We start from the raw sequence: 27,921 nt of genomic DNA on the forward strand, positions 1-27,921 counted from the left end.
TTGTATATAATTCTAACTTGATTCTTGAAACAATTGCATTTTTTCTTGAAAAATTATATATTTATTTTCATTTTGAGTAAATTATTTTACTTGCTTTTAATTTTGTAATTTTATTTTTTTATATAGTTGATTTAGTCTTTTCACCTCATAATGTTATGAATTTATTGTATTTTTAAATTACAGACTTTTCGGGTAAAATGTTTTATTTATTTATTTACTTATTTAATTATTTATTTTCAGTTAGGATTTTTTTAGGTTGTAATATTACAATCTTAGTCCCAAATTTCTAACTTAATACTTGATTTGAATTTTTTTTTTTTTTTTTTTTTACTGTAATCGGAAAACTTTATTCCCATAAAATTTCAGTGTTAGTACTGGTCTCGTAACGTCACCATCATTTTTTGTTGTTTTTGCGTAATGAGAGCTTTTGTGTAAAACGGGTCCTGATTCCCTTTAAGTCATGGCTTGTTATCAGGACAATGCCGTTGCTGTGGTTACCATGGCAACCTTGCATCACCAATAACGGTTGTCTATTAAGTCATTACCTACTGTATATATCTCCTGTTTGAAGTAGACCCTACTGTAGCTGCTTAAGTAACATATATTAGTAATATATATATACTGTATATTTTATGTATTGTAGGTCTGTTTTTGCTGAGTCCTGTCTTTAAAAAAAAAATGACATAGGTCATGTGATCACGCAGGGATTATCCTCACGGCCCACTTTCATGGTGACAGGTCAGCACAGAAGGCTGAGTCCAAAATGACAAAAACATACTGTCTGTTAGCTTGTCTATTAGCCTTCAATTACATGACTCATGTTACAATGTTATGTTTTCATAACATCATTTAGTACAGAGTCAAAATTGGGCCAAAAATGTTTAATCATCGCATTTGACTTTAGACCAATGCATCGGAAGTCTATTATTATTAAGTCTTTATGTTAATATCATAGACACAATGTTGTTTTGTAATCTTTTATTTGAACTAAGAGAAAAGGTGTGGGGGGGTTGTTGCACAGGGGTTTAATTCCAGGTATCGCTACATTACTAGTATGGACAAACATCACAACAGATCATAGAAAGCACTCTCAACACTGAAGTCAAACAAAGCTTGCACATAAAACGTATGAAACACGGCAGAAAGTTGCAGTTTCGGCAATTCTGTCGTTTGCCTTAATTGTTCAGAAAAATTGATCATTGTAATTACATACTGTAAGTATATTTTCCAATGAACACAGAAACAATGCACAGTATTGAAATATACACGTTGGAGATGTCGAAACACGGGGGGGGGGGGGGTCATGCCTGAAGTTGCACACAGCAGAGGCAGTAAAGGACATGGCTCATCATCAATGTGTATGTACTGTATATAGTATATATATTAGTTTATATACAAGTGTGTAGTATACAGTACAGAAGGAAATGAACCATAGACAGAAGAGTTGAGTGATAGAGCTACATACAAAACATCCATACACTACTATCAAAAATAATATATTAACAGTCAATAAATAATAAGCAAGAAGGAGTAAATGATTGTAAAAGTCAATGTTTTAATTGAATATCAGCATGCATTCTAAACGCCCTAGTGGCACGCTCTCTATAATATGCATTAGGATGCGTGTACGTGTGTTTGCCTGCGTTCAGTGCCCCTCATCGCTGGGGGGTTTGGCGTCGTGAGGCTGCCCCCCAGCCCCTCCTCCAGGCAGCCAGGGGGAGACAGAGTGCGAGGTGGTCTGCTTGGCCATGCTGTAGTGGCTGATCACGGTGTAGAAGCGCCCCCTGGAGTTGGAGTCCTGCGTGGCGTAGTACGCCTCCAGCGATGCCGGGATGCAACGCTTGTGCTGATAATAGATCATTCATAGTTAATAATAGATAGTTAATAATACAAATGTTAACATGAATTAATATGAATTTCTTGTAATACAATTATTCATTTATTCATTCATTTTCTACCGCTTATCCTCACGAGGGTCGCGGGGGGTGCTGGAGCCTATCCCAGGCGGGGTACACCATGGACTGGTCGCCAGCCAATCACAGGGCACATATAGACAAACAACCATTCACACTCACATTCATACCCATGGACAATTTGGAGTCGCTAATTAACCTAGCATGTTTTTGGAATGTGGGAGGAAACCGGAGTACCCGGAGAAAACCCACGCATGCACGGGGAGAACATGCAAACTCCACACAGAGATGGCCGAGGGTGGAATTGAACCCTGGTCTCGTAGCTGCAAGGTCTGCGCGCTAACCACTTGCCCGCCGTGCCGCCTACAAATACTATTACACAATAATAGTTTCAATGCATCGGTTTGATATGGCGTGCCACTAAAAGTACTTTATCTACAGCTCCACTTGTGTGGGTGCAACCTTCTATTTTTTTAATAACACCAGCGGTGATAATGATTGCTGTGCAAAGGCAATTCCGAATCCCTACAGCGCTCCAAAATAGATTCAGTGCACCTTTAGGAAAGCGGCGCATTTGTCTTTCAGCGCCAAGGTGACATCAGAACTTATGTAACTTCGGTGCAGGCGCATAGGAAGAATGCTAATACTTATACTTAATACCGTGTTATTTTTATTTTTTATTTTAAACCGTGACACAGTATGGGATTGGTCTACCTTGTAGAGGAATCCATCTGGGCAGGCGTGGTCGTAGGTGAAGGCTTTGTAGACCACCAGGAACACAATGCAGGCGAGGAAGGCCAATGCCAAAATGATGAGGATGGTCACCTGCAGTGGAAGCAAACGCCGTTTAGCTAGACAGGAAGAACTCAGAAAGAACAGGAAAGACAACCCTTGACCAGGAAGTTGCTTCGATTAGAAAAAGTACTGTGATGTCACTGTCGGCATGTCAATCATGCAAGATAGACATGTTGTCGTTAAGAAGATTAACATACAAAAGGGGTTGTTTCCTCCCCAGCTTTCAACTCCAGACTCTGATTGGATGCCTCTGAAAGAGCGTTTTAATTAGAATTATGCAAATGAGATGTGAAGGGATATCTGTGTTTTTGTCTGCCACCTTCCGACAGCTGTGTTCACTTCCTGTATTTGCGTGTGACAGGCAAATTATAAAAAAAAATAAAAAGTTGCCCTCCATTTAATTCTAATTTCCTGCCTGCAATTCTTGTCCCACACTAATGTCATCGCCCTTTCCAATTGGCTGCTCTCACTTAGGACCGTCAGAGCAAATTATGCACGGCTGTGATGGTTAGACTCGGTCGGCGTTTATGGTGCTTGGCAGCCACACGGCGGCTGAGTGATGGTTTACTTCCACGCCGCATGTTCACTCTTGTGTGACCTTCAACACTGACGACCTGTGAAGAGACATCACGACGCCGTCTGACGATTTACCGTGAAGCTCCTCCTCCCGCAAAAATTAAAGCGATGACGTGAAGGCTTGCTAATCACTGCGAAGTCCCAGACACCGTGTCACCAAAATAAAGGTCCGTGACAGGGAGAGTGTGGTGTTAGCAAACATGCTAACACAAACTAAGCTTCTTGTCGATACAGCCTACTGCACGCGATACGACTTCAGTCGGTATTTTGCGTCTTTTTGTATACAATATTTCCGTTATACAAGGTGGCGGTTACCATTAATCACTGGCAGGCGGCGCAATATCATTAGTTTTGCATCGACTGCTTCAATGAAAGCTCGCAGGATACGACTTTGGGGATTATTTTGAGTCGTTCTAGTTATTTCTATTAAACAAGGTAATGGTTATCATTAATAACCGGTGAGAGGAGGGATTCCATTATCTGTATTATGTTTACTATATTAGTATGAGTAAACACACTATACATAATTTTAAGTTGTTCTATTTGTTTTTATGATACAAAGTGGTGGTTATTATTAATAACTGGCAGGAGGTGCAATATCACTATTTAAGACACATTTGAACAGCATACGAGAAAGATTGTAGAATATGAATTTGGGAATTGTTTTGAGTAATTCTAGTTATTTCTATTCAACAAGGTAGTGGTTATCATGAATAACCGGTGAGAGGAGAGATTCCATTATCTGTATTATAATTACTATATTAGTATGAGTAAGCACACTATACATTTGTCTGGATTATTTTAAGTTGTTCTATTTGTTTTTATGATACAAAGTGGTGGTTATTATTAATAACTGGCAGGAGGTGCAATATCACTATTTAAGACACATTTAAACCACGTACGGGAAAGATTGTAGAATATGACTTTGGGAATTGTTTGGAGTCATTGTCGTTATTTCTATTAAACAAGGTATTGGTTATCGTTAATAACGGGTGAGAGGAGAGATTCCATTATCTCTATATTATCTATATAAGTACAAGTAAACACACTATACATACATGTGTCCGGATTATTTTAAGTTGTTCTATTTGTTTTTATGATACCAAGTTGTGTTTTTTATTAATAACTGGCAGGAGGTGCAATATCATTATTTAAGACACATTTAAACCGCTTACGAGAATGATTGTAGGATGAGACTTATTTTAAGTTGTTCTGTTTATTTCTATTAAAGAAGGTGGTGGTTATCATTAATAACCGGTGAGAGGAGAGCTTCCATTATCTGTGTTATATTTGCCTGTGCATGAACAATCGGGATTATTTTAAGTTGTTCTATTTGTTTTTATGATACAAAGTGGTGTTTTTTGTTAATAACTGGCAGGAGGTGCAATATCATTATTTAAGACACATTTAAACCGCTTACGAGAAAGATTGTAGGATAAGACTTAGGGGATAATTTTAAGTTGTTCTGTTTATTTCTATTAAAGACGGTGGTGGTTATCATTAATAACCGGTGAGAGGAGAGATTCCATTATCTGTGTTATACTTGCCTGTGCATGAACAAATCGGGATTGTTTTAAAGTGTTCTATGTGTTTCTGATGCAAAGCGGTGCTTATCATTAATAACTGTCAGGAGGAGCATTGTACTTGTCATCGTAGCGCTTCCGCAACAGTTCCTTTCAAATCAACCGATGGCATCTTTTTGGTCATGTGACCCAACAGCTGTCTGACATTTTGACAGCAGGTTTTGTCTGACATTACGGTGACATTAGGGTGGTTAGGACGTCGTTATCCACCACCATTTGCCGCCCACATCTTCATTTTTCTCGTATGACTTGCAAACGGCAGTTACGTCGTGAGTGCCGTCGAATGTGCCGTCCTGCAACACTATCGCTCCCAACGCAGCCGTCATCCTGTTTGCTGTGTGACTCCTGATAACAGACAAGCAGGAAAGAGGTTTGTTTTGGTTGCTCTGCGTTTCGGGACTCAGGACACGTTGTCCCTAACGAGAGTCGACAGCAGCAATAAGGAGCGCTGAGTGCGTGACACTGTTGGTTGGCAACGGGGAGAAACGCGCTGCTTTGCAAGGATGACTTTCCTATTATTAATACTCCACCAAGCAAGGTTTTATGTGGAACTTATGCCCATGTTTAAGTGAAGCTGACTCATCTTCTTTTACATTTGAAAAATTATTATTAATCACATTAAGTAGTCTTATTACACATATATTAATAAAAAAAAATGAACACATTCGAGGTGTTGTGTGTAACCGTGAGATGTGTTCCCATGTACTGCTCCACAATTAGTCGAAATCAGGGCTCTCAAACTCAATTTACCTGGGGGCCACCGGAGCTACGTTCTGGGTGAAGCTGGGCCGCATCAGGTTTTCAAAAAAACCCCAAAAAAACCCATTTATTAAAAATTGAAAAAAAAATCAATAAAAAAACTATTTTCAATGCTTTTGCTTCTGCTATACACTTTTTCAGTACTTTGGTTCCGGTTTTCCACACCAAAATATCTGATAAAACATTCCACTGTTCTCAAATATCTTAATTTTTATTTTTCTATACACAAAATAAAATTTAAAAAAATAAACAAATTAAGAATAAAGACAATAAATCAATCAATCAGTAATAAATAAGTAAAATAATAATAAAACAGCAAATAAGAAAAAGGTAAGAAACCACATACAGTTGGGAGAGAAATTATTTTGTTCAGATTCAAATGTACAGTATTAACAGTTATTTAACCTTTAACATGAACATTAATGAAACTTAATCATTTGACCCAATTAGCAAGTTAGCATCGTACTCGGTTCCATCTGGGAGCAGCGTCGTAACTTTAACAACATGTTTGATGAGATGCTTTATCTTGACCGTATATTTTCCGTTTTATTCCAAATCATTTCCTGCATTTTATTTGTACCCTAGCGTCATAAGCCTTTAGCTTCATTGCTAATCCAAATCAAAACAAGGCGGGGTAACAGGGTAGGGTGACAGTATGGTCGGGGCAAAATCATTGTGTTAATTGTTTTCCGGTGTGCACACAGCTTTGAGCTGTCATTTCAACATTAAACTTTGGTATCAATGTGGGGGCCTCAAACTAGCGTCTCGCGGGCCGCAAGTTTGAGACCCCTGGTGTAAATATTCAAATGCAGTATTGATGAAGTATAGCTGTGTATGGGTTGTAAAAGCAGGATACATGCTAGATATGGAAGCATGCAGTCTGTTGCATCCCACCACCCCCGCTCTCTCTCTCTCTCTCTCTCTCTCTCTCTGCTGGGAGTTATAAGGAAGAGCTAGCTAACCCCCCCCCCCAAAAAAAGGATGACAGCAGCAATGCAAGCCATTGTGATCCGCGGACAGATGGAGACTTTTTTCCCTCTTTTAGAAAGGCGGAGGGATTGAACACAAGGCTGAAGACACAATGTTTGCATTCATCTTGCCATCAGCAGCCTGCCTGACACCCACTCGAAAGGGGGCACAAGGACGGAAATTGTTCTGTGTGTTACGGTCAAACTAGAATTCATTTCAAATACTAATAAGATATGATAATATTAACATGACAAAACACGACTATAGTCACATTTATACTCTTTTTATCTACAACATATTGCGCAACTGCAGGGTCTTGAGACACATGCTAACTCGCAAACTAGAGAGCTAGCGACCTAAACGGTAGCCTTCAAGTTATTTCCTCTAAACTTAAATAGCCACTTAAATACCACTTCCACACGGATAGGGAGGATAACTATTAACAGTTATTTAACCTTTAACATGAACATGAATCAAACGTAATAATTTTTTCTGGGTACATGATACCATACAGCATCCATATCAAACTTGCGCGGGCCGCACTAACATTAAACTTTCATATCAAGGCGGGGGCCTCAAACTAGCCGCGTGTTTGAGACCACTGGTTTATGTATGTCGATGTCGTGACACAATAGCATGTTTTAGCGTTAAACAAAGTAGGAAATGTAGGAAAAATGCGTAGATGTTTGCATGTCTGCATCATGCAAATCAGTTCTAGATCTCTCGAGGATGGATGGACTGTGTGGTTGAGATGTTCCCAGTAATTCCCAGTAATGGCGCAGCCACCAACGGCAAACAACAATCAGCTAAGGTGTGCACATGAGAAAGGGGCTCCTTCTCAAGGCTTTACAGCAAATGCCGCCGTGACCTTTAAGCTCATGCTGTGTGAGGTGATTTCACTGCAGAGGCCATTACACGTAAAAGGTCACTCAAAGTGCAAATAAATCCACAGGTACTTAAGCTGTGCCAGCCTGCTGTCAGGAGTCATAATAGTTGTAGTCAGCGGCTGGACTGCGTTGGAATTCTAATCCTGCAGCGTTAAGTCTCATTAAAGATGTGATATGACATTAAAGGATCAAAAGTTGCCTCTAGAGTGGATGCGTCTTGGTAGCGACAGTCTGTGCTTACTTACAGCCATACAGATGCTAATCATGCTAATGTATGCCAATTAGAAGATACACTATCTCCATGGAGACCTAACTTCAAAGAGACGAGGGTCTGGGCTTAACTCAAATTGATGATGTGCGTCATTGACACAAACACCAACCCCGTCAGAAATTTGACATTAAATGTTACCTATAATGCTCTTATTATACTTATATATATTATACTTACTTATATATATATATGTTGTTAAAATGTTGTATTCCCGTGTTAAACGATGCCGAAGTTCGAGCTAATGAGGTTTAATGATGCGGTTTAATGATAAGGACTTCCTTATAAGGCCTGCACTCAGTAAACACGAACCTATGTATCCGGAAGTCCTCGGAAGCGCTTGGGAGTGTGACCAATCACAGAGGAGTAGGCGTGCTGTGAGAGCGGAATAAATTAAAGCAGGAAATCCATGAAAGCGTGCAGGAAGAGGTGCAGAATCTGGAAGCTCTAGAAAGCTTTTTTTTGTCGAAAAACAAATGCCATTTCACAAGAATAAAGTCAGAATATTCAATATATATATCAATATAATATATATATCAATTTTGCATGGGGCGGCATGGCGGACTAGTGGTTAGCGCGCAGACCTCACAGCTAGGAGACCAGGGTTCAATTCCACCCTCGGCCATATCTGTAACCTAAGAAAAATATGCTGAAAGATTAAGTCAAGCTTTTACAAAACAAAATTTATGAATCCAAAATTTCAAGTCGAAAGTAAAAAACTTACAAGAACATAGCTAACAGACTAGCTAAAAGACAATATGAATTTGCAGAATTGTACAGAAAATATTAATTGAGGTTAACTTGAGATTATGGGCTGCATGGTGTACGAGTGGTTAGCACGTAGGCCTCACAGCTAGGAGACCTGAGTTCAATTCCACCCTCAGCCATCTCTGTGTGGAGTTTGCATGTTCTCCCCGTGCATGCGTGGGTTTTCTCCGGGTACTCCGGTTTCCTCCCACATTCCAAAAACATGCTAGGTTAATTAGCGACTCCAAATTGTCCATAGGTATGAATGTGAGTGTGAATGGTTGTTTGTCTATATGTGCCCTGTGATTGGCTGGACACCAGTCCAAGGTGTACAAGACAGTTGGGATAGGCTCCAGCACTCCTGTGACCCTTGTGAGGATAAGCGGTAGAAAATGAATGAATATGCTTAATAATGCGAACGCACAGTGGTCGAGTGGTTAGCATGTTGGCCACACAGTCAGGAGATCGGGAGTTCGAATCTCCGTTGGGCATCTCTGTGTGGAGTTTGCATGTTCTCCCCGTGCATGCGTGGGTTTTCTCCGGGTACTCCGGTTTCTCCGGGTACCCCGCCTCTCTCTCGCCTGAAAAGACAGCTAGGATAGGCTCCAGCACCCCCCGCGACCCTCGTGAGGAAAAAGCGGTAGAAAATGAATGAATGAATGAAACTTATGGAGTGGGGAAGGACAAAAAAAAAAACAAAAAATGACCGCTTCCACACAGTATGAGAGTATAATCTTTTTCTCTGTGTCCATGCAGTGTGAAAGGTATTGCAATATTGACATGAATATGTTGCAATTGCGACCTAATTCTCGTATATAATAATTCTTGTAATGTACTCCAACAGCAAGCGACAAGCGCTAATTATGACTCCTGAGTATGCAAGAAGAGGCTCCATTTGTTAGTCAGCTCTGCTGGATGAAAATATTGCCTGCAAGATGATAATTGATGGACACGTCCTCCCTCTATCACACACACACACGTACTAAGTGCACGTTTAACCAGTTTGTTTACATCAAAGACAAGATTCATTAGTGTAATGATTCAGCAGTTCTCCCAGTGGGGCTGTTTTCATATGTTCATTCTGTAAGCAGCACTGAACGCAGGAAAGTGGGCGGGGTCGGCAGCAGTCAATAAAAGGGAAGTTCCGGGAAGAGGTGAGAAATCAGCAACGTGATCCCTGACACTTATTACAGAGCACAAGAGAAGCCATATGGATTTATAAATCATCCCAAATCTTGCTTGTGCAGCAGCCATTCATTCGGCCGCGGTATTCAGCTCGGTCTGCATTTCACCATGACCCCGAGGAGCTGTCCGTCAGGTCTGTCTGACAGCTGACATGAGGGACATCTGTACCTTGACAAATAGCTTTGGTTGCTTTCCAGGGCTTTAGGAAACGGCAGCGTCACCTGATCACATGGTTTTGTCACACGTGAGGGGATACAAACAAGATGGCTACAGGCACATAGACTTTCTGAGTAACTATTCTTCGAAAGCAGGGGTCTCAAACTCGCGGGCCGAGAGATTTTATTAGGTTGTAATATTACAAGCTTAGTCCGAAATTTCTAACTTAATACTTGATTTGAAAACATTTATTTTATTTTTTTACTTTATTCCCGTAAAATGTCAGTTAGTACCGGTCTCGTAACGTCACCATCATTTTTTGTTATTTTTGCGTAATGAGAGCTTTTGTGTAAAACGGGTCCTGATTCCCTTTAAGTCATGGCTTGTTATCAGGACAATGCCATTGTTGTGGTTACCATGGCAACCTTGCATCACCAATGACGGTTGTCTATTAAGTCATTAGCTACTGTATATATCTCCTGTTTGAAGTAGACCCTACTGTAGCTGCTTAAGTAACATATATTAGTAATATATATATACTGTATATTTTATGTATTGTAGGTCTGTTTTTGCTGAGTCTTGTCTTTAAAAAAAAAATGACATAGGTCATGTGATCACGCAGGGATTATCCTAATGGCCCACTTTCATGGTGACAGGTCAGCACAGAAGGCTGAGTCCAAAATGACAAAAACATACTGTCTGTTAGCTTGTCTATTAGCCTTCAATTACATGACTCATGTTACAATGTTATGTTTTCATAACATCATTTAGTACAGAGTCAAAATTGGGCCAAAAATGTTTAATCATCGCATTTGACTTTAGACCAGGGGTCTCAAACTCGCGGCCCGCGGGCCAAATGCAGCCCGCGAGACGTTAGTTTTTTTATAGATTTTTTTTCCAGTTTTTAATAAATGCGCTTTGTTTTGTTTTTTTTGAAACCGGATGCGGCCCAGCTTCACCCAGAACCTAGCTCCGGTGGCCCCCAGGTAAATTGAGTTTGAGACCCCTGTTGTAAAGCTTTTGTGAACCATGAAGCTTAACTTATACATATTAAAAAACATGTAAAAAAGGTAAGAAAAATAGGTAAGAAGACAGGTGCTGTAAAGGTGCCTCTGTCCACCAGAGGAGCCAAGAGGTAGGCTGACGTCATTGCAGCACCCTTGGCCAATAAAAAAAATGCTTTGCTGGAATGAAAATGCATTATGGGATGAAGTTAAAATATCTGTTGTTTTATTTTAAAACGTGTATAGGTACTTGCCTTGTATATTTCTTACCGAGCTTTTGAGTGTTAAGTGGCTGCATGATGAATTTAGCATTTTAGCAAGATGACATGGTGAGTCAGACCGTTATATTTTGAGTAATGACACCCTGCGGTTACCAATGGGTTGATAAGCGTGTGAGCTTCCTCATAACTGGTTCCCGTCAAATAAATAAATAAATAAAAAATCCTGTTAATATATCCAAAACTTGGAAAAAAAAAGAAAAGAAGTTGCACATAAAACAACAGTGACGACAACCACTGATGTTGTTGTGTGTTTTTGCGTATTTTGCCAAGTAGGCCTTCAGGATCTTGCAATCACATCTGGCCGTTTCATTTTATCAGCAGCCAGTTTTGAACAATATGATGCGTGTGATTACCTGCCAATAGCGGCTGGCTATACTGATATACTGACTGCTGGCTTGGCATGACACCACGAGGAAGAAGAGTAGGGAAAAAAAGGAGGATGAGGGTGAAAATGGCAAAGAAAAATAGGAAGAAGTGAGTCCATTTCAAAGGAGCCGTTGGTAATCGTCTCACCAGCCTCCTAAAAGGATGCAAAATGGCTTCAGCACCTAACTTTCACATAAAATAGCAGCAGCATCTTTAAATGCACAAGTCAGATAATGCAAAGAACACGTCCAACCATATCAATCAAATGTTGCCTCGTTGTTCACTTCGATGGTGTGACTCCGCATCACTGTGGGCGTTTAACTGGGAGTTGACAATGGATTCGAACACACTATTAGTGAAGGCGACTGTGCACGGTGCAGTAATTACGTCCTACCTGGAAAGAAAGAAAAAAAAAACATGGACGCCTTTGCTGTGTGTGTGTTGGAGGCGGATTACGATGCCGCTTTTGGAGGGTAATTACAGCATAATTGTTTTTGGACTGGAGCTACTAACATCCTGCACATGCTAGCACGCCAGTCTAACTAATCACCTGAACATTTTTTTTCTGAGCCGTCCACATTAGTCGTTTAACATCAGGTAGAAATGATTATACTAACATTTGCATAATTTTTATAATTTATTCTTGTAAAGCAGGGGTCTCAAACTCGCGGGCCGCGGGCCAAATGCGGCCCGCAAGACACTAATTTGAGGCCCCCACCTTGATACCAAAGTTTAATGTTGAAATGACAGCTTAAAGCGTGAGGGGATACAAACAAGATCGCTACAGGCACATACGCTTTCTGAGTAACTATTCTTGTAAAGCAGGGGTCTCAAACTTGCGGGCCACAAGCCAAATGCGGCCCGCGAAACGCTAGTTTGAGGCCCCCACCTTGATAGCTTAAAGCTGTGTGCACACCGGACACAATTAACATGATTTTGCCCCGCCCATACTGTTACCCTACCCTGTTTTGCTTTGGATTAGCAATGAAGCTAAAGGCTTATGACGCCGGGTTACAAATAAATACAGGAAATGATTTGGAATAAAACAGAAAATACACGGTCAAGATAAAGCATCTCATCAAACATGTTGTTAAAGTTACGACGCTGCTCCCAGAATGGAACTGAGTACGATGCTAACTTGCTAATGGGGTCAAATGATTAAGTTTCATTAATGTTCATGTTAAAGGTTAAATAACTGTTAATGCTGTACATTCAGCTCCAGTCAGCTACATTTTACACCTGCTTCTTATTAATAAAAATCCTCTTTGCAGTTTATGTAAACAAACATCCATGATATAATTAGTCCATTTACAGTATTAGTCATTTGTAATCATGATTAACAGATTGGAAATGAACCAAAATGATGTAGACTCTATTATATTTTTCCTCTAGAATGTGGCGGCAAATGTTTCCGGAGCTAACAAACGAGGACTGCAGTTGGGAATATTGCATGTCTACTGAGAGTAATCAGAAAGACAGAGGGGGGAGAGTGAAGGGGATGGGGTGGGGGGGGGTGGTTGTAACGCAGGCGACAAGGGATGGAGTTGGGTGGAGGAAGGGAAATGACACTTGAGCGCCATTGGTTGGCTTCTATTTAGGCCAAATTACTACAATATGTCATTTTCTTGACTATAGTATGTCTGTAAAAAAAAAAAGGTTGGAAGACTGTCATGGCCGTGTCCCATGCTGCAGAGAGTGCAACAAGAGACAAATGGGGGGCAAAGGAAGCAAAAGCGGAATAGAAAGGGAGGTGCATGAAAAGGGCGGAAAGGTGGGAAGGAGGAGTCGACGGTGCCAGCGAGGGCGGATTAGAGAGCCACTCTGAGCTCTCCATCATCCATCAATACAATCTGCAAAGCTTTGAGGAGCGACGAAGATGTGTAAGGATCCGCAAATACACACTGTGACATGTATGTGTGCGTGGGCAAAATCAGCGCTGTCAGTTGAAGCCAAGCCAGCGGTTCAGTTGAACCCCCCCCCTCCAAAAAAAAAAAAAAAAGCAAGCGACACCACACAGAATCACAGCGACTCGAGTTGCATTTCTGTCTAACAAAAGCTGAAGGCAAGGCGAGCCCCCTTAGTAATCCGACCACAACATTTCTGGAAAAGTCTGATAACTAACGCTGGCATGGCAATATTCCTACATTAATAACCCGATTAAGGCGCCATTCAGGAATAAGACACCGCCATACAGCGAGTAATTACTGATGATTTAAATCCCAATAAGGTCAGATTCAGGTCAAAAAATAAAAGTTAGATACCAGACTTGGAATTTCTCAATCTTATGTCGATATTGGGACCTGGTCTAAGAGAACTAGAGTTTAGGATTGCATCCACAATCTGGATGCAGAGACTAAAAATACCACTTGTGTAATACAATATATTGTATGTAGTACAACTATGGTAATGGTAATGGTTTAATTTCATTTGAACATGCATCAGATTACAATTGAATGCATCACATAATCAGTTCACAGTTCCACATGTCCAAAAGGAGTCGGAAGAAGCAAAGCTTATTAAATCCTACCCCTCCATCTGGTACATTTACAATCAGTAACTGTTACATTTGCTCACTTCCTGCTTTCAATAATACAGTTTAAGGTTTTCATTCATTCATTCATTTTCTACCGCTTTTTCCTCACAAGGGTGGCGGGGGTGCTGGAGCCTATCCCAGCTGTCTTTGGGCGAGAGGCGGGGTACACCCTGGACTGGTCGCCAGCCAATCACAGGGCACATATAGACAAACAACCATTCACACTCACATTCATACCTATGGACAATTTCTCCTAGCTGTGAGGTCTGCGCGCTAACCACTTGTCCGCCATGCAGCCAGTAATAAAATTATTTTTCATATTAAAAAAATGTAATAAAAATAAGTAAACTATTAGAATTTAAAAATACATCTAAATTGATATTTTAAGTATTTTAAAAAATATATTATATATATAATATTGGTGTTTTTGTAGATTTATTTTTGGCAATATTCATTAATTCACCAGTTTAAGGTTTTGTTTTGGGGTTTTTTTTATTTTGAATTTTTTAAATTTTTTGTCAAGTATCGAAGTAGGAGGTGATATGACCATCCAATGACATAATGGGTACCATAGTAAGTGTCAAAATATAGTGATATATATAGCAATCCATTCCATAGTTTGATTCCACATACCGAAATGCTATGGCTTTTTTAACGTAGTCCTAGCATATAAGTGTTTCAAATGTAGTTCTGCCCTGAGAGTTCTCCCCATTTCAACTATGAATACACACTCTGACCATAAACGCCATAATGGAAATATTGTCTCACTTAGAATGATTGCTTCGTTGCTTTCCATTTAAATAGACTTTATAGAAAAGTAGCTTGGCAGCTGTGTAATTGGCAGCAATTTGCCACGCTGTGTTTTGATTACTAAATTAGTTGCACCATATAGAAGCTTTTTCATCTACTTTATATTCAACAACAGACATGTGATTTCTCCATAGGAAAATGCTGTAGATGTTTATACCACAGTAAGTACCATAATGGTATTTTTGGGTCTTACTCCATTATTTACAAGTAATACTGTTTCTAAATCAATGAGAATAAATATAATTAAAAAAAGATGAATATTTCTTGGAAATAAAATCCCTTGACACCTTTGATTACACACCTTCCTTCCTCTCATTCATTTGCTTGCTTGCTCTCATCCTAGAGTTGCCATGGAGGGAGGTTTTCTTTGCTACCATGACAACATGACTTCTCTTTGGTCTCCCCTAACAACAACAGAAGAGACGGGCGCTTTCGGGAGCCTAATTATGTGATTCACACGCACTCCGGCACTCATCATCTTTCCAGAGGTGTGCAAATGTGTGTGTGTGTGTGTGTGTGTGTGTGTGTGTGCGTGGTGATGACTAACCGTCCATCACCATCCATTAGAGCACAGATTCATAACTGGTAGGTCGGCACCCAACAGTGGCTTGAGGATCCATTCTGGGTGGGTCATAGACAGATTGGCCGAAATTAAATTAAAATACACGGTGGGTGATCCCTCGCTCCCTCGCTATATTGCAGTTTTTCAAAAAATTATTTGCAGTTGACAATGACCTATTATTAGTACAAAAATATTGAAAGAAAAGTCAAACATACTGGAGCATTGCGATCACTAGGCATCAGTAATGTTATGACACATACTGCATGGACACAGAGAAAAAGATTATACTCTCATACTGTGTGGAAGTGGTAATTTTTTGTCTTTTTTTTGTCCTTCCCCACTCCATAAGTTTCATTCATTCATTCATTTTCTACCGTTTATCCTCATGAGAGTCGCGGGGGGTGTTGGAGCCTATCCCAGCTGTCTTCGGGCGAGAGGCGGGGTACACCCTTGACTGGTCGCCGGCCAATCACAGGGCACATATAGACAAACAACCATTCACATTCATACCTATGGACCATTTGGAGTCGCTAATTAACCTAGCATGTTTTTGGAATGTGGGAGGAAGCCGGAGTACCCACGCATGCAGGGTGAGAACATGCAAATTCCACACAGAGGGTGGAATCGAACTCGGGTCTCCTAGCTGTGAGACCTGTGCGCTAACCACCTAACCGCCGTGCAGCCTTTCTTAAGTTTTGATTAAGTCAATTGGAGAGGCTAACTAGTTAGCAGCTGTTATGTCCATGCAGTCTGAGCAATGTGATGTAAACAAAGAAAAAAACTACTATTTCATGTCTACCGGGCTCTAATAGTGTTAAGTCATGAACAGGTTTTCTGTGTTGTAATTGCAAAATGAGGCTGCACGGTGACTGTGGAAGTGGTTATTTCAAAAGATAAAAAAATATTGGCTTGGTTTGACTTCAATAAAAATCGAGTCACTACTTAATGACGATGGGTAAATCTTTCAAATTAAAGAGGTGGACACAAGAAATCCTTAAATTGCAGTAATATCACAATCATTATTAGTAATCCCTTGCTTATTTTACCTTAAGTCTCTCAGACACGCCATCTGTAAAGCTGATGGTGAACTCCTCCACTTTGGGAACCTTCAGCCTCTTCTTCTCCGTCTGGTACTCTGTGCGGGTTTTCACCACCACCTGTGGGCACAGCAACACAAGAATTGTATGAGTTAAAAAAAAAAAAACCGCATTTATTAAAAACAGAAAAATGAATAAACTTTGCTTTGGTTTCGATTTTCGACAAGAAAAGCTCTGATAAAACATTCCACTATTCTCAAATATCTTACTTTTTATTTTTCTACGCAAAATAAGATGAAAAATAAATAAACAAATCAAGAATAAAGAAAATCAATCAATCAGTAATAAATAAATAAATATAATAATAACAATAAAACGGCAAATAATAAAAACTTAAGAAACCACATATAGTTGGTGGGTAGACAAATTATTTTTTTCAGATTAAAATGAACAAAACATTATTAGAGCCCTGTAGACATGACAAAACACGACTATAGTCACATTTATACTATTTTTATTTACAACATATTGCGCAACTGCAGGGTCTTGAGACACATGCTAACTCGCAAACTAGAGAGCTAGCGACCTAAACGGTAGCCTTCAAGTTATTTCCTTTAAACTTAAATAGCCAAAAAATTACCACTTCCACACGGATAGGGAGGATAACTATTAACAGTTATTTAACCTTTAACATGAACATTAATCAAACGTAATAATTTTTTCTGGGTACATGATACCATACAGCATCCATATCAAACTTGCGCGGGCCGGACTAACATTAAACTTTCATATCAAAACTAGTGTCCTGCGGGCCACATTTGGCCCGCGGGGCGCGTGTTTGAGACCACTTGATGTCGAGGTAGAAACCCCATTAGTCTCATCTCATGCAAATCTTTTATGCCTTGTTTGAGATTAGGTGTGTAATTTATTGAATTTTGCTGTTTGCCCCCCCCCCCAAAAAATCCAACGTGACTCGCAGTGAAGCAGATGAACAGAAATGATTGAACTTGGATGAAAACTCATCAGGAGCTCAAGGACAAAATGACACACAACACATAGAGAAAGTCGTTTGGAAAACAGAAGCCGCACGAGGACAAAGATGAGAGTATATGGGGAATATGGAGGAGAGATAAAAAGAGCCCTTGTCGATGGATCATGAATGTGAAATGTGGAACCTCAAACTCAAGACAACAACATCCCAAACTAGAAAATACAACTCCGTCTGGAATACTGAGATAGCATCTCAGTATTCCAGAGCCCATAAAAACACAATGGCTAAGCTATAACTAAGTGACCAACACTTGGTGAGGTAATAAGACTTTGTCCCATAGGAATCATCAAACAGATTACCAGGCAGTACACTCCACCACGTGGCCGGAATTGAAGACCACTGACCTGAAGGGAAGCCGTGGTGGAAGACAACATAACCCATCTACACATATAGCACTCGTGTGAAACAGGAAATGGAGAAGCTGTAATTTAGTGGCAATAATAGTGCTGTGAGTCAGGAAAAGTGGATATCGGCGAGTATTATGGTTGTTTTTATTGCCGCACTTCTTTTACGTTGCATTATCAACACGGCGATAACCTTAGAAAACATCTTCATTTAAACAATTTTGATAAAAAACATTGAACTTTGGATGACACTGTCGTGAATTTTCTCATCTCATGAATATAAAATGACTTAAAGGTCGGCTGCACGGGCGGAGAGTAGTTAGCACGCACGCCACACAGCTAGTAGACCCGAGTTTGATTCCACACTCAGCCATCTCTGTGTGGAGTTCATGTTTTCCCGGTGCATGCGTGGGTTTTCTCCGGGTACTCCGGTTTCCTTGTTTGTCTATTTATAGGCTCCATATGTCCCGAGTTTAATTATAAAATATTAGCAAGATTGAATTTGATCTTTTCCTGTTTAAATTGATCCCGGGTGCGTTCTTTCAGCGCATGCTCAGATATGACGTAACACGCAGATCCAGACGTTCTTCACTTTTAAAAATGGAGGCCAGCAATCGGCACTGGACTAAGCAAAGTTTGTTTTTGATTCAAACTAAATTTCAAGACTGGACAGACGAAAAACTGGCAATACGGAGTTATTCCAACAAGTGAAAGAAAAACTTTGGAAAAAAGTCGGTATCACGTGATGTTGATGTTTACGTTTTACTGCGCATGACATCATTGACTATTCTGGTTGATTTTCACGGCGCATGTAGACAAGAGATTGGAATATTCCTTTCCATGGATACCATTGTTTCCCGAAAGGTGATTGGGAAAGAGAAAAAGTGGTGATGTAAAAACGTGGCTACTGTGGAGTGTCTGTGGTGTAAAGACTGGCAGAGCAATGTAATATTGGTCCGTGTGGCAACACCTACCTTGTTCCTCCCATAGACTTATTCATGCACGTGTGAGGTCGTGGTGACATTTTGGAACTTTTTTGGTTAGTGGTGTGCCACAAGATTTTTCCAATGTAAAAAAAACGTGCCGTGGCTCAAAAAAGGTTGAAAAACACTGCAATAAACGACACCCAACCACTATGACCCCAGCAAACAGTCCAGGATGTAGTCCACCTTAATAGGCTCCGCAGATTTACACCGCATTGACGCAAAGATAAGAAAGCATTTGAGAGATAAGAAAGTCTTGTATTAGAGGTGTGTATATTTCATTTCAACAGATAGTGCCAAACAACTTCTCTCTCCGGGGGGAGTCTGACTTTTCTTATCATCACCCACACCAGTGACCAAGAGAGACGCAGTCTGGATCTGAGGTGAGAAAATCTAGCAGCACATTTTGTTTGTTATTGTCTACAATCCGGGGAGAAAGGACACCCAAATATAATACAACAATTTCAATGTCTATTAACAACGTAGCCCCCCAAAAAATAATGTCATTATTTAACTCCCAACTTTCTCAAACTCGTTCACCCAGAGCCTAAAAGTTGACAAAACAAGCACCCGTTCTCCATCTCCCTTAATGAAGTGTCCATTAATCATGGCCGCCCCTATTGCACCGACCCTTCAGCTATCATTCATTCATTTTCTACCGCTTTTCCTCACGAGGGTCGCGGGGGGTGCTGGAGCCTATCCCAGCTGTCTTCGGGCGAGAGGCGGGGTACACCCTGGACTTGTGGCCAGCCAATAACAGGGCACATATAGACAAACAACCATTCACACTCACATTCATACCTATGGACAATTTGGAGTCGCTAATTAACCTAGCATGTTTTTGGAATGTGGGAGGAAACTGGAGTACCCGGAGAAAACCCACGCATGCACGGGGAGAACATGCAAACTCCACACAGAGATGCCCAACGGAGATTCGAACTCCCGATCTCCTGACTGTGTGGCCAACATGCTAACCACTCGACCACTGTGCGGTCGCATTATTAAGCATATTCATTCATTTTCTACCGCTTATCCTCACAAGGATCACAGGGGTGCTGGAGCCTATCCCAACTGTCTTGTACACCTTGGACTGGTCGCCAGCCAATCACAGGGCACATACAGACAAACAACCATTCACACTCACATTCATACCTATGGACAATTTGGAGTCGCTAATTAACCTAGCATGTTTTTGGAATGTGGGAGGAAACCGGAGTACCCGGAGAAAACCCAAGCATGCACAGGGAGAACATGCAAACTCCACACAGAGATGGCCGAGCATGGAATTGAACCCTGGTCTCTTAGCTGTGAGGTCTGCACGCTAACCACTTGACCGCCGTGCCGCCTTCAGCTATCAGTCTCTTGTAAAAACACGGAAAACAAAAAAAGTTCAGGCTGAAATTTTAATTTATGAGCAAGAAGAAGTCTTTCAACAAAGCCTAATGTAAAGGAACACTCGTAGAAAATGACACAATTAATAAGGAGGGGAAATACAAATTGCTTATTATTCCATTGGAAGTAGCTCATTTTTCAATACTGCTTTCTGGTGACAGTCCATTTAATCAAGGAGCGTTTTTTTTTTTAATGGAAAAATCTCTTTGTGGTTGCCTGCGGGTTTTCACTTCTAATGCTCATCTGCTTCCAACATTTGCATTTCATGATTACGGTGGTCAAATTGGTAACTTATGACCGAAGAAAGAGTCCAATCTGCGTTCATTTGGACAACCTGCTAGGCTAGTTTGACGCTAACGTGGATACACAATTCTGTTTGACTTAAAATTACATTCAGTAGGGTTTAGCACCCTCGCGACCCTTGTGAGGAAAAGCGGTAGAAAATGAATGAATGAATGAATAAATAATAATAATTGAGTACCCCGCCTCTCGCCCGAAGACAGCTGGGATAGGCTCCAGCATACCCACAAACTGAGCGAGAATAAGCGGCATAGAAAACAGATGAATGGATTTTATAGCGCTATTCACAGAACCCAAAGCACTTCACACTGAAGTGAAGCCATTATTCATTGGTAAACTATATCTGTAGCTACATCTAGCCTGGGATAGTCTGATATGAAATGTGTATGTTTTCCTTTTTTTTTAAGTACTGATTTAAGGACAAAAATACCCATTTAGCATTGGTATCAGATAATATGTAAATGACCAACAAACACGTACTTCTTAGTACTTCTTAAGCCGCTAGCAGCACAATGCTAGGCTTTAATTGTAATCCATGACCTTTGAATGAGTCATTAATGTCATCATTTCAATGAGTTCATTCAGTAGAGCAGTTTGCAGCAATAATCTATAACCAGAAAGCCAATTAGTCGCAATTGTGTTATGCCAACATGATCATATTTCATATTGTTGTGACTGACAGGAAATTGTCAATGCACTAAAAGACTAAATATTTCCCTATTTTCTTTAAATATGACACTGAAACACTATAAAAGGATGCGTGTGTGACTCTTTATGTGATATATTCCCTGTGGAATCGCTGTCAGAGATATTTGTTTTTATTCCTCAAAGCACTCATCACCCGGAATGAAGTTTCATGCTCTATCCTCAAAGAAAGAATTTTTGGGGAAAGCCTCAGCGTGGAAGTCACCTTTGGATGTTTTTTTTTTATCTCTTGCTGTCTCAAAGCTTATTTCATTTGCTTGCAGACTTAGAACAAAATTGAACATCATTTCCAAAATAGGGCAGTAGCGTTTAAACAAATGTGCCAATGACAAGTTTCATTTTAATTTTAATTAACTTTGAGTTCATCTTAGGAGAGCATTATTGATGTTGCTACTGGGGAAATTAAAACCATTTAGTCAAGGGCTAAAACTAAACCATAAGCTAAAAGACAATACGGATATGCAGAATTGGGCAGAAAATATTAATGTTGTTAACTTTATATTAGGCCAGGGGTCTCAAACTCAATTTACCTGGGGGCCACTGGAGCTAGGGTCTGGGCAAGGCTGGGCCGCATCAGGTTTTCAAAAAAAACAACAAAAAAACGCATTTATTAAAAACAGAAAAATATACAAACTTTTTCAAAAGCTCTGATAAAACATTCCACTGTTCTCAAATATCTTAATTTGTATTTTTCTGCACAAAATAAGATGAAAAATAAATAAACAAATCAAGAATAAAGAAAATCAATCAATCAGTAATAAATAAATAAATATAGTAATAATAATAAAATGGCAAATAATAAAAACTTAAGAAACCACATATAGTTGGTGGGTAGACAAATTATTTTTTTCAGATTAAAATGAACAAAGCATTATTAGTCGTTGTGGCTTTTAGCCCTTAAAAACACTATAAACCCAATATTATACCCATCAATGAGGCCAACAGGAACAACTTTGTTGTTGTTGTGGTGGTCCAATAATGTCCTCTGCTTTCTTTGTTTTCTTTGGCTTTATCTGCTTTAATCTGACCTGAAGCCAGTTTGGAGCTGTCTAGTGGGTCACGTGACTAGACCGGTATGCCCCAACATCTGCAGCACAGTTCTGAAAAGCTGTTTCCATGCCACCCGACTGCAGGGTTATTGTAGGATATTTGCTTGGATGCCTTCATAGCACACACACACACATAAACACATATACACACACATATACACACACACATACATATACACTACTATAATATGGCTTTGGCCTACATGTGCTGGGGCAGATGAGTATTAGATTGGATTCCATCTAAGCAGGGATTCTGGAATGAGGATTGTAAAAACCACAAATAAGGGGACTAGTTTCATTGGAACTACTGTTTTGAGTCCAGCAACTCTGCAGTAGGTTTAACCGCTCGACGGGTTTTTTCGGTGCAGTTCCACCTAAACACTTCAGAGCACCGCTGCTTTTCATTCCGCGGGTGTAGAAATCGATTTACACCTGAGATGTCTGGGGAATGCAAATAAATGCTTTCACTTAAGTGAACCAGCAGCACTCATCCCTGGAGACACAGACTATGGTCTAAGGGGCTGGCATTTGTAGTTCTGCCATCTTGGTATGAAAGCCTATTCTAAGATGGATAGGGTCAATATAAAGTTCGTTCATTTTCTACCACTTATCCTTATACATGGGGGGGGGGGTGCTGGAGCCTATCCCAGCTGTCTTCGGGAGGCGAGAGGCCGGGGGTACACCCTGGACTGGTCGCCAGCCAATCACAGGACACATAGACAAACAACCATTCACACTCACATTCATACCTATGGACAATTTGGAGTCACTAATTAACCTAAGTTTCAGGAAAATATCTGTTCCTGACTAAAAAATTGCGAAAAATACATTTCAAGCATTAGCGCCCTCTAAATTTGAAATAACACCCCCATAGTCTCTTTACCAACGACCGTTCACACTCACATTCATACCTATGGACAATTTGGAGTCGCTAATTAACCTAGCATATTTTTTTTGGAATGTGGGAGGAAACTGGAGTCCCCCGAGACGGAGAACATGCAAACGCCACAAGGGTGGAATTGAACTTGGGTCTCCTAGCTGTCAGGCCTGCACGCTAACTACTTGTCCGCCGTGCTGCCCCTAATACAGTGGTCTCAAACACGCCAAATGTGGCCCGCAGGACACTAGTTTGAGACCCCTGGTTTAGATTCTGTTCCTCAGATGGCGCTAATGCACACGAAAGCTGCTTGCCAACCGCCAATAAACAACAGAAGAAGAAAAACACCATGAAGAAGAACGCAGTCTAACAACTTTCCGATTGAGCGGGTACAAGATACCTCAATCGGATTGGGGAAAGGAATATTCCACCCCTATGTATCCGATTATATATTCATTGGGATTGGCACTTTTCTTTCGGAATGAGGTGTATACAAAGGTTACATTCTTTCCGTTTGAGCAAATAAACCGAATGGAATTGGAATATTTAGGTCCATGTAAACGTGGCTACTGTAACGCACATAAACACTAAAATCATATCGCTCCACTCTAAACAAAAACATTTGTACAAATGTCCAAATAAATGTCCAGTACTCTCTGCAGTTGTGTAGATAAACAACCTGCAGACGCCGTTTGGGAAAATACGCCAGTACATTCTCGACCGGCAACAAAGACTTTCCTGCATGTGATTACGTCTGGTGCATGCAGGCAACTTTAAGCAGCTTACGCGGCCAAACAAATACGTTTTCACGGGCAGGAAAGCAGACGACAAAAAATCTGCAACGGCTGACAGGCGGCGTGTCGACAAGAAAAGACGCAAGAAGAAAGACGCTTCACTTCTCCTCTGCCTCTTTTGTCAAACGTGGCCGACAATAATACCCCGGCAAATCCCGAGGGTTGGGCTTTATGTGCTCGTGTCTGGCGATGATATGGAGGAGATGACACAACACGGCCGTCTGCATGTGAGGCAGGCTGCTGGAAAATGACTGACAGCTTCTTAAATGTCATGTCACAAACTACAAATGGGCGGCTGCTAGCAGATATTGCTTGTCATTTGTCACAAATAATACGTATGTATATACACTGGGGGGCTGTTTGATTGTTTTCCTATGGTTAGATTCCCATTCACATACAGGTATATCCACAGGCTGCATTTAGATCGGGGGTCTCAAACACACGGCCCGCGGGCCAAATGTGGCCTGCAGGACACTAGTTTGAGGCCCCCACCTTGATATGAAAGTTTAATGTTAGTGCGGCCCGTGCAAGTTTGATATGGATGCTGTATGGTATCATGTACCCAGAAAAAATTATTACGTTTGATTCATGTTCATGTTAAAGGTTAAATAACTGTTAATAGTTATCCTCCCTATCCGTGTGGAAGTGGTAAGTTTTTCATAAGGTATAGTAAGGCATGTTTTTGGACATGATGTATAGTGAGGCATTTTTTTGCATGTTTTTGGACATGATGTATAATAAGGCATTTTTTGGGACATGACGTAGTCAGGCATTTTTTGCATGTTTTAGGACATGATATATAGTAAGGCTTTTTTAGGACATGATGTATAGTAAGGCATTTTTTTTCTTTTTTTTTACATGACTCACAGTAAGGCTTTATTTCTGGACATGATGTACGTATAGTGAGGCATGTTTTTGGACATGATGTATAGTGAGGCATGTTTTTGGACATGATGTATAGTAAGGCATGTTTTTGGACATGATGTATAGTGAGGCATTTTTTTGCATGTTTTTGGACATGATATATAGTAAGGCTTTTTTAGGACATGATGTATAGTAAGGCTTTTTTGCATTTTTTGGACATGATGTATAGTGAGGCATGTTTTTGGACATGATGTATAGTACGGCATGTTTTTGGACATAAAGTATAGTAAGGTATGTTTTTGGACATGATGTATAGTAAGGTGTGTTTTTGGACATAAGGTATAGTACGGCATGTTTTTGGACATGATGTATAGTAAGGTGTGTTTTTGGACATGATGTATAGTAAGGTATGTTTTTGGACATGATGTATAGTAAGGTATGTTTTTGGACATGATGTATAGTAAGGTATGTTTTTGGACATGATGTATAGTAAGGTGTGTTTTTGGACATAAGGTATAGTACGGTATGTTTTTGGACATGATGTATAGTAAGGTGTGTTTTTGGACATAAGGTATAGTAAGGTATGTTTTTGGACATGATGTATAGTAAGGTGTGTTTTTGGACATAAGGTATAGTAAGGTATGTTTTTGGACATGATGTATAATAAAGTATTTTTTGGGACATGACGTAGTAAGGCTTTTTTGCACTTTAGTGGACATGGTGTATAGTAAGGCATATTTAGCATTTTTTGGACATGATGTGATATAGCCATGATATAGCCAAGAAAGCCACTGGTTTGTTTTTTTGGACATGATGTATAGCAGGGGTCTCAAACTCGGGACGCTACTTTGAGCCCCCGCCTTGATATGAAAGTTTAATGTTAGATACACTTTAAAGACGCTTTTTTAAATTCTGTTTTTAATGAATGTGTTTTTGTTTTTTGTTTTTTAAACCTGATGCGACCCAGCCTCACCCAGACCCTAGTTCCAGTGGCCCCCCAGGTAAATTGAGTTTGAGACCCCTGGTCTACGGGAACCAGACAAGATTACTTTTTAAGAAAAGTCAAATGAAAAAAATATTGAACAATATATTGCACTCTTCTGGACTCTGTGTGTATGCTAGCGCCCCCGCCTCCACCCACAGTTTGACTGACAAAAGGGCTCACCCCGTTCATACCGTTGTTCTACGGGACAAACACACCACTGTACTGAAACCAGCACAGCAAACGATCTTCCAGCCCGTTTGGGGGCGAGAGATGAGGAAAGTCAAATCATCAGCCAATCCTATGCAAACGACAGCCGTCTCCCCTTTGTTGAAAAGTCACCATGGTAACTGGATTAACAAGCAGCGGCGCACTTGACTATGGGATGTCGACATGACAAATGGCCGTCTGTCTGGCAGCCAAATCTGCTTCCTAATCTCATCTGGGAAAACAAAGGATGTGGACGCATGACAGCGGAGATGAATGAACGTGTGAATGAAGGCGTGTAGACGACATTAGTGAGTTCAGACACGTTGACATTTCACGTTGGCGGAGAAAGAAAAAGGGATGGGGGGGGGCTCAGGTGGGCACTCACCTTGTCAGGGCCTTGGCTCTGGAGGCTGCCCACATCCAGGGGGGCGATGAGGGGAACATTCTGGAAGCCATCCTCCACGGACACCACTTTGGCCCCTTTGTCCTGAAGATTACTCCCTAATTTCACCATCTTGTGTATCCTCCAAGTCCCCTGTAGGATTTTAGCAACGAATACATGAACATGAACTTTTGTGTATTTTTTTTCATTTATATTGAGTTTGAATTCTTGAATGGTGCTCATAGATTTATTATTTATTATTATTTATATATTTATTATTGTTATAAAATGAGTGGGAGTGCTATATCAACATTTACTAACACAATTTAAAACAGACCAGATGCAATCTGAATAATTAGAATAATTGTCTAATAAAACATATGCATAAAATAAAATATGAACATAACATTTTAATCATTTTAATTTAATTTTTATATAAATAATTAATTATTAATTATAAAATTAAATGATTACATTATTAATTATTGATTTTATTATTTTTATATATAAATAAAACAATATACAAAATATACAAATATTATTAAACTACTATGACAATTACTGATACAAATAAAAAATAAAATATATAAATATAAAGTATATAAAAGTGTAATTTAATAATTATACATTGAATAATTAAACATTTAAACAAAACTTTATATATTATTGACAATATATATACTCAATATGAACAAAACAATGAATTTAATAAGCTACCTATGAATAAGTACATAAATCCAAGAACATAAATCATTCAAAATGCTAAAATATAAAAACATAAGATCACAACAAACAGACAAAATATACTGTATATATTTATATAAATACTACATCAAATACATAATAAGGAATGAATATATGTACAAGAGCATGCAGAAAACATTATTGGTGGATAAGAGTGTTAAATGATTTTTTGTTGTCAATTGTGAGGAAAATTGCTTCATTTTTTTAGCAAGGCGGCCCAGTTGAGATGTAGGTTGTTGATATGTTTACATGATATGTTTACATGATATGTTTACATGAAGCTAGCTAAGAGTCCTGTGTACATCTGTGGTAGAATAGCGTGGAAATAAACACATGGACACAAGACAACAAGCACATGCAAAAGCAGACACTTACAGAGTCCTCGTCGGTGGGTCCTTCCTGTGCTGCAGCGGCGTGTGTGTGTGTGTGTGGTGTGTGTGTGTGTGTGCTGCTTGAAGGGAAGAGGAAGAAGCAACACCACCACCACCAACAGCAGCAGTAGAAGACAGAGGAGGAGGAGATGGAGGAGGAGGAGGAGGAGCAGGTGATGCTGATGCTGCGGGAGAGATGTGACGCTCCACCGCTACACACACAAACTCACTGCTTGGTCTTCTCCAAGCAGCAGACGGTCCAACCCCCTAATCCTGAATCCTGCTAGTCTGTGGAATCCAACAACACCCAGCCTGTTTTTTTTTTCATCCTTTTGGGAGCTGAATTCATGTTGCCTTCAGGGGCTCGCCGTAAAGTAGACCTACCTGGTTTGAAAGTAGTTATACACCAAGCATGAAGTTAAGTAAGACAATCCACGATGAC

The 27,921-nt window shown here is 40.0% G+C and overlaps 1 protein-coding gene across 1 annotated transcript; it reads right to left on the bottom strand.

Annotated features, from left to right (window-relative positions):
• Positions 1-963: 963 nt before the first annotated feature.
• nsg2 (neuronal vesicle trafficking associated 2) lies at positions 964-27,691 on the bottom strand. The gene is made up of 5 exons (XM_058086809.2): positions 27,484-27,691; positions 26,368-26,517; positions 16,441-16,551; positions 2,628-2,738; positions 964-1,846 (listed from the first exon to the last, which is right to left on the bottom strand). The coding sequence occupies exons 2-5, from the start codon at positions 26,494-26,496 to the stop codon at positions 1,646-1,648; spliced, it is 552 nt and encodes a 183-aa protein (XP_057942792.1). The 5' UTR covers positions 26,497-26,517; positions 27,484-27,691; the 3' UTR covers positions 964-1,645.
• Between the last annotated feature and the right edge of the window lie 230 nt (positions 27,692-27,921).

The sequence above is a fragment of the Doryrhamphus excisus genome, linkage group LG21 (assembly GCF_037039965.1).
Source record: "Doryrhamphus excisus strain RoL-2023G ecotype Guam linkage group LG21, RoL_Dexc_Guam_v1.1, whole genome shotgun sequence".
In the NCBI taxonomy this organism is placed as follows: domain Eukaryota; kingdom Metazoa; phylum Chordata; class Actinopteri; order Syngnathiformes; family Syngnathidae; genus Doryrhamphus; species Doryrhamphus excisus.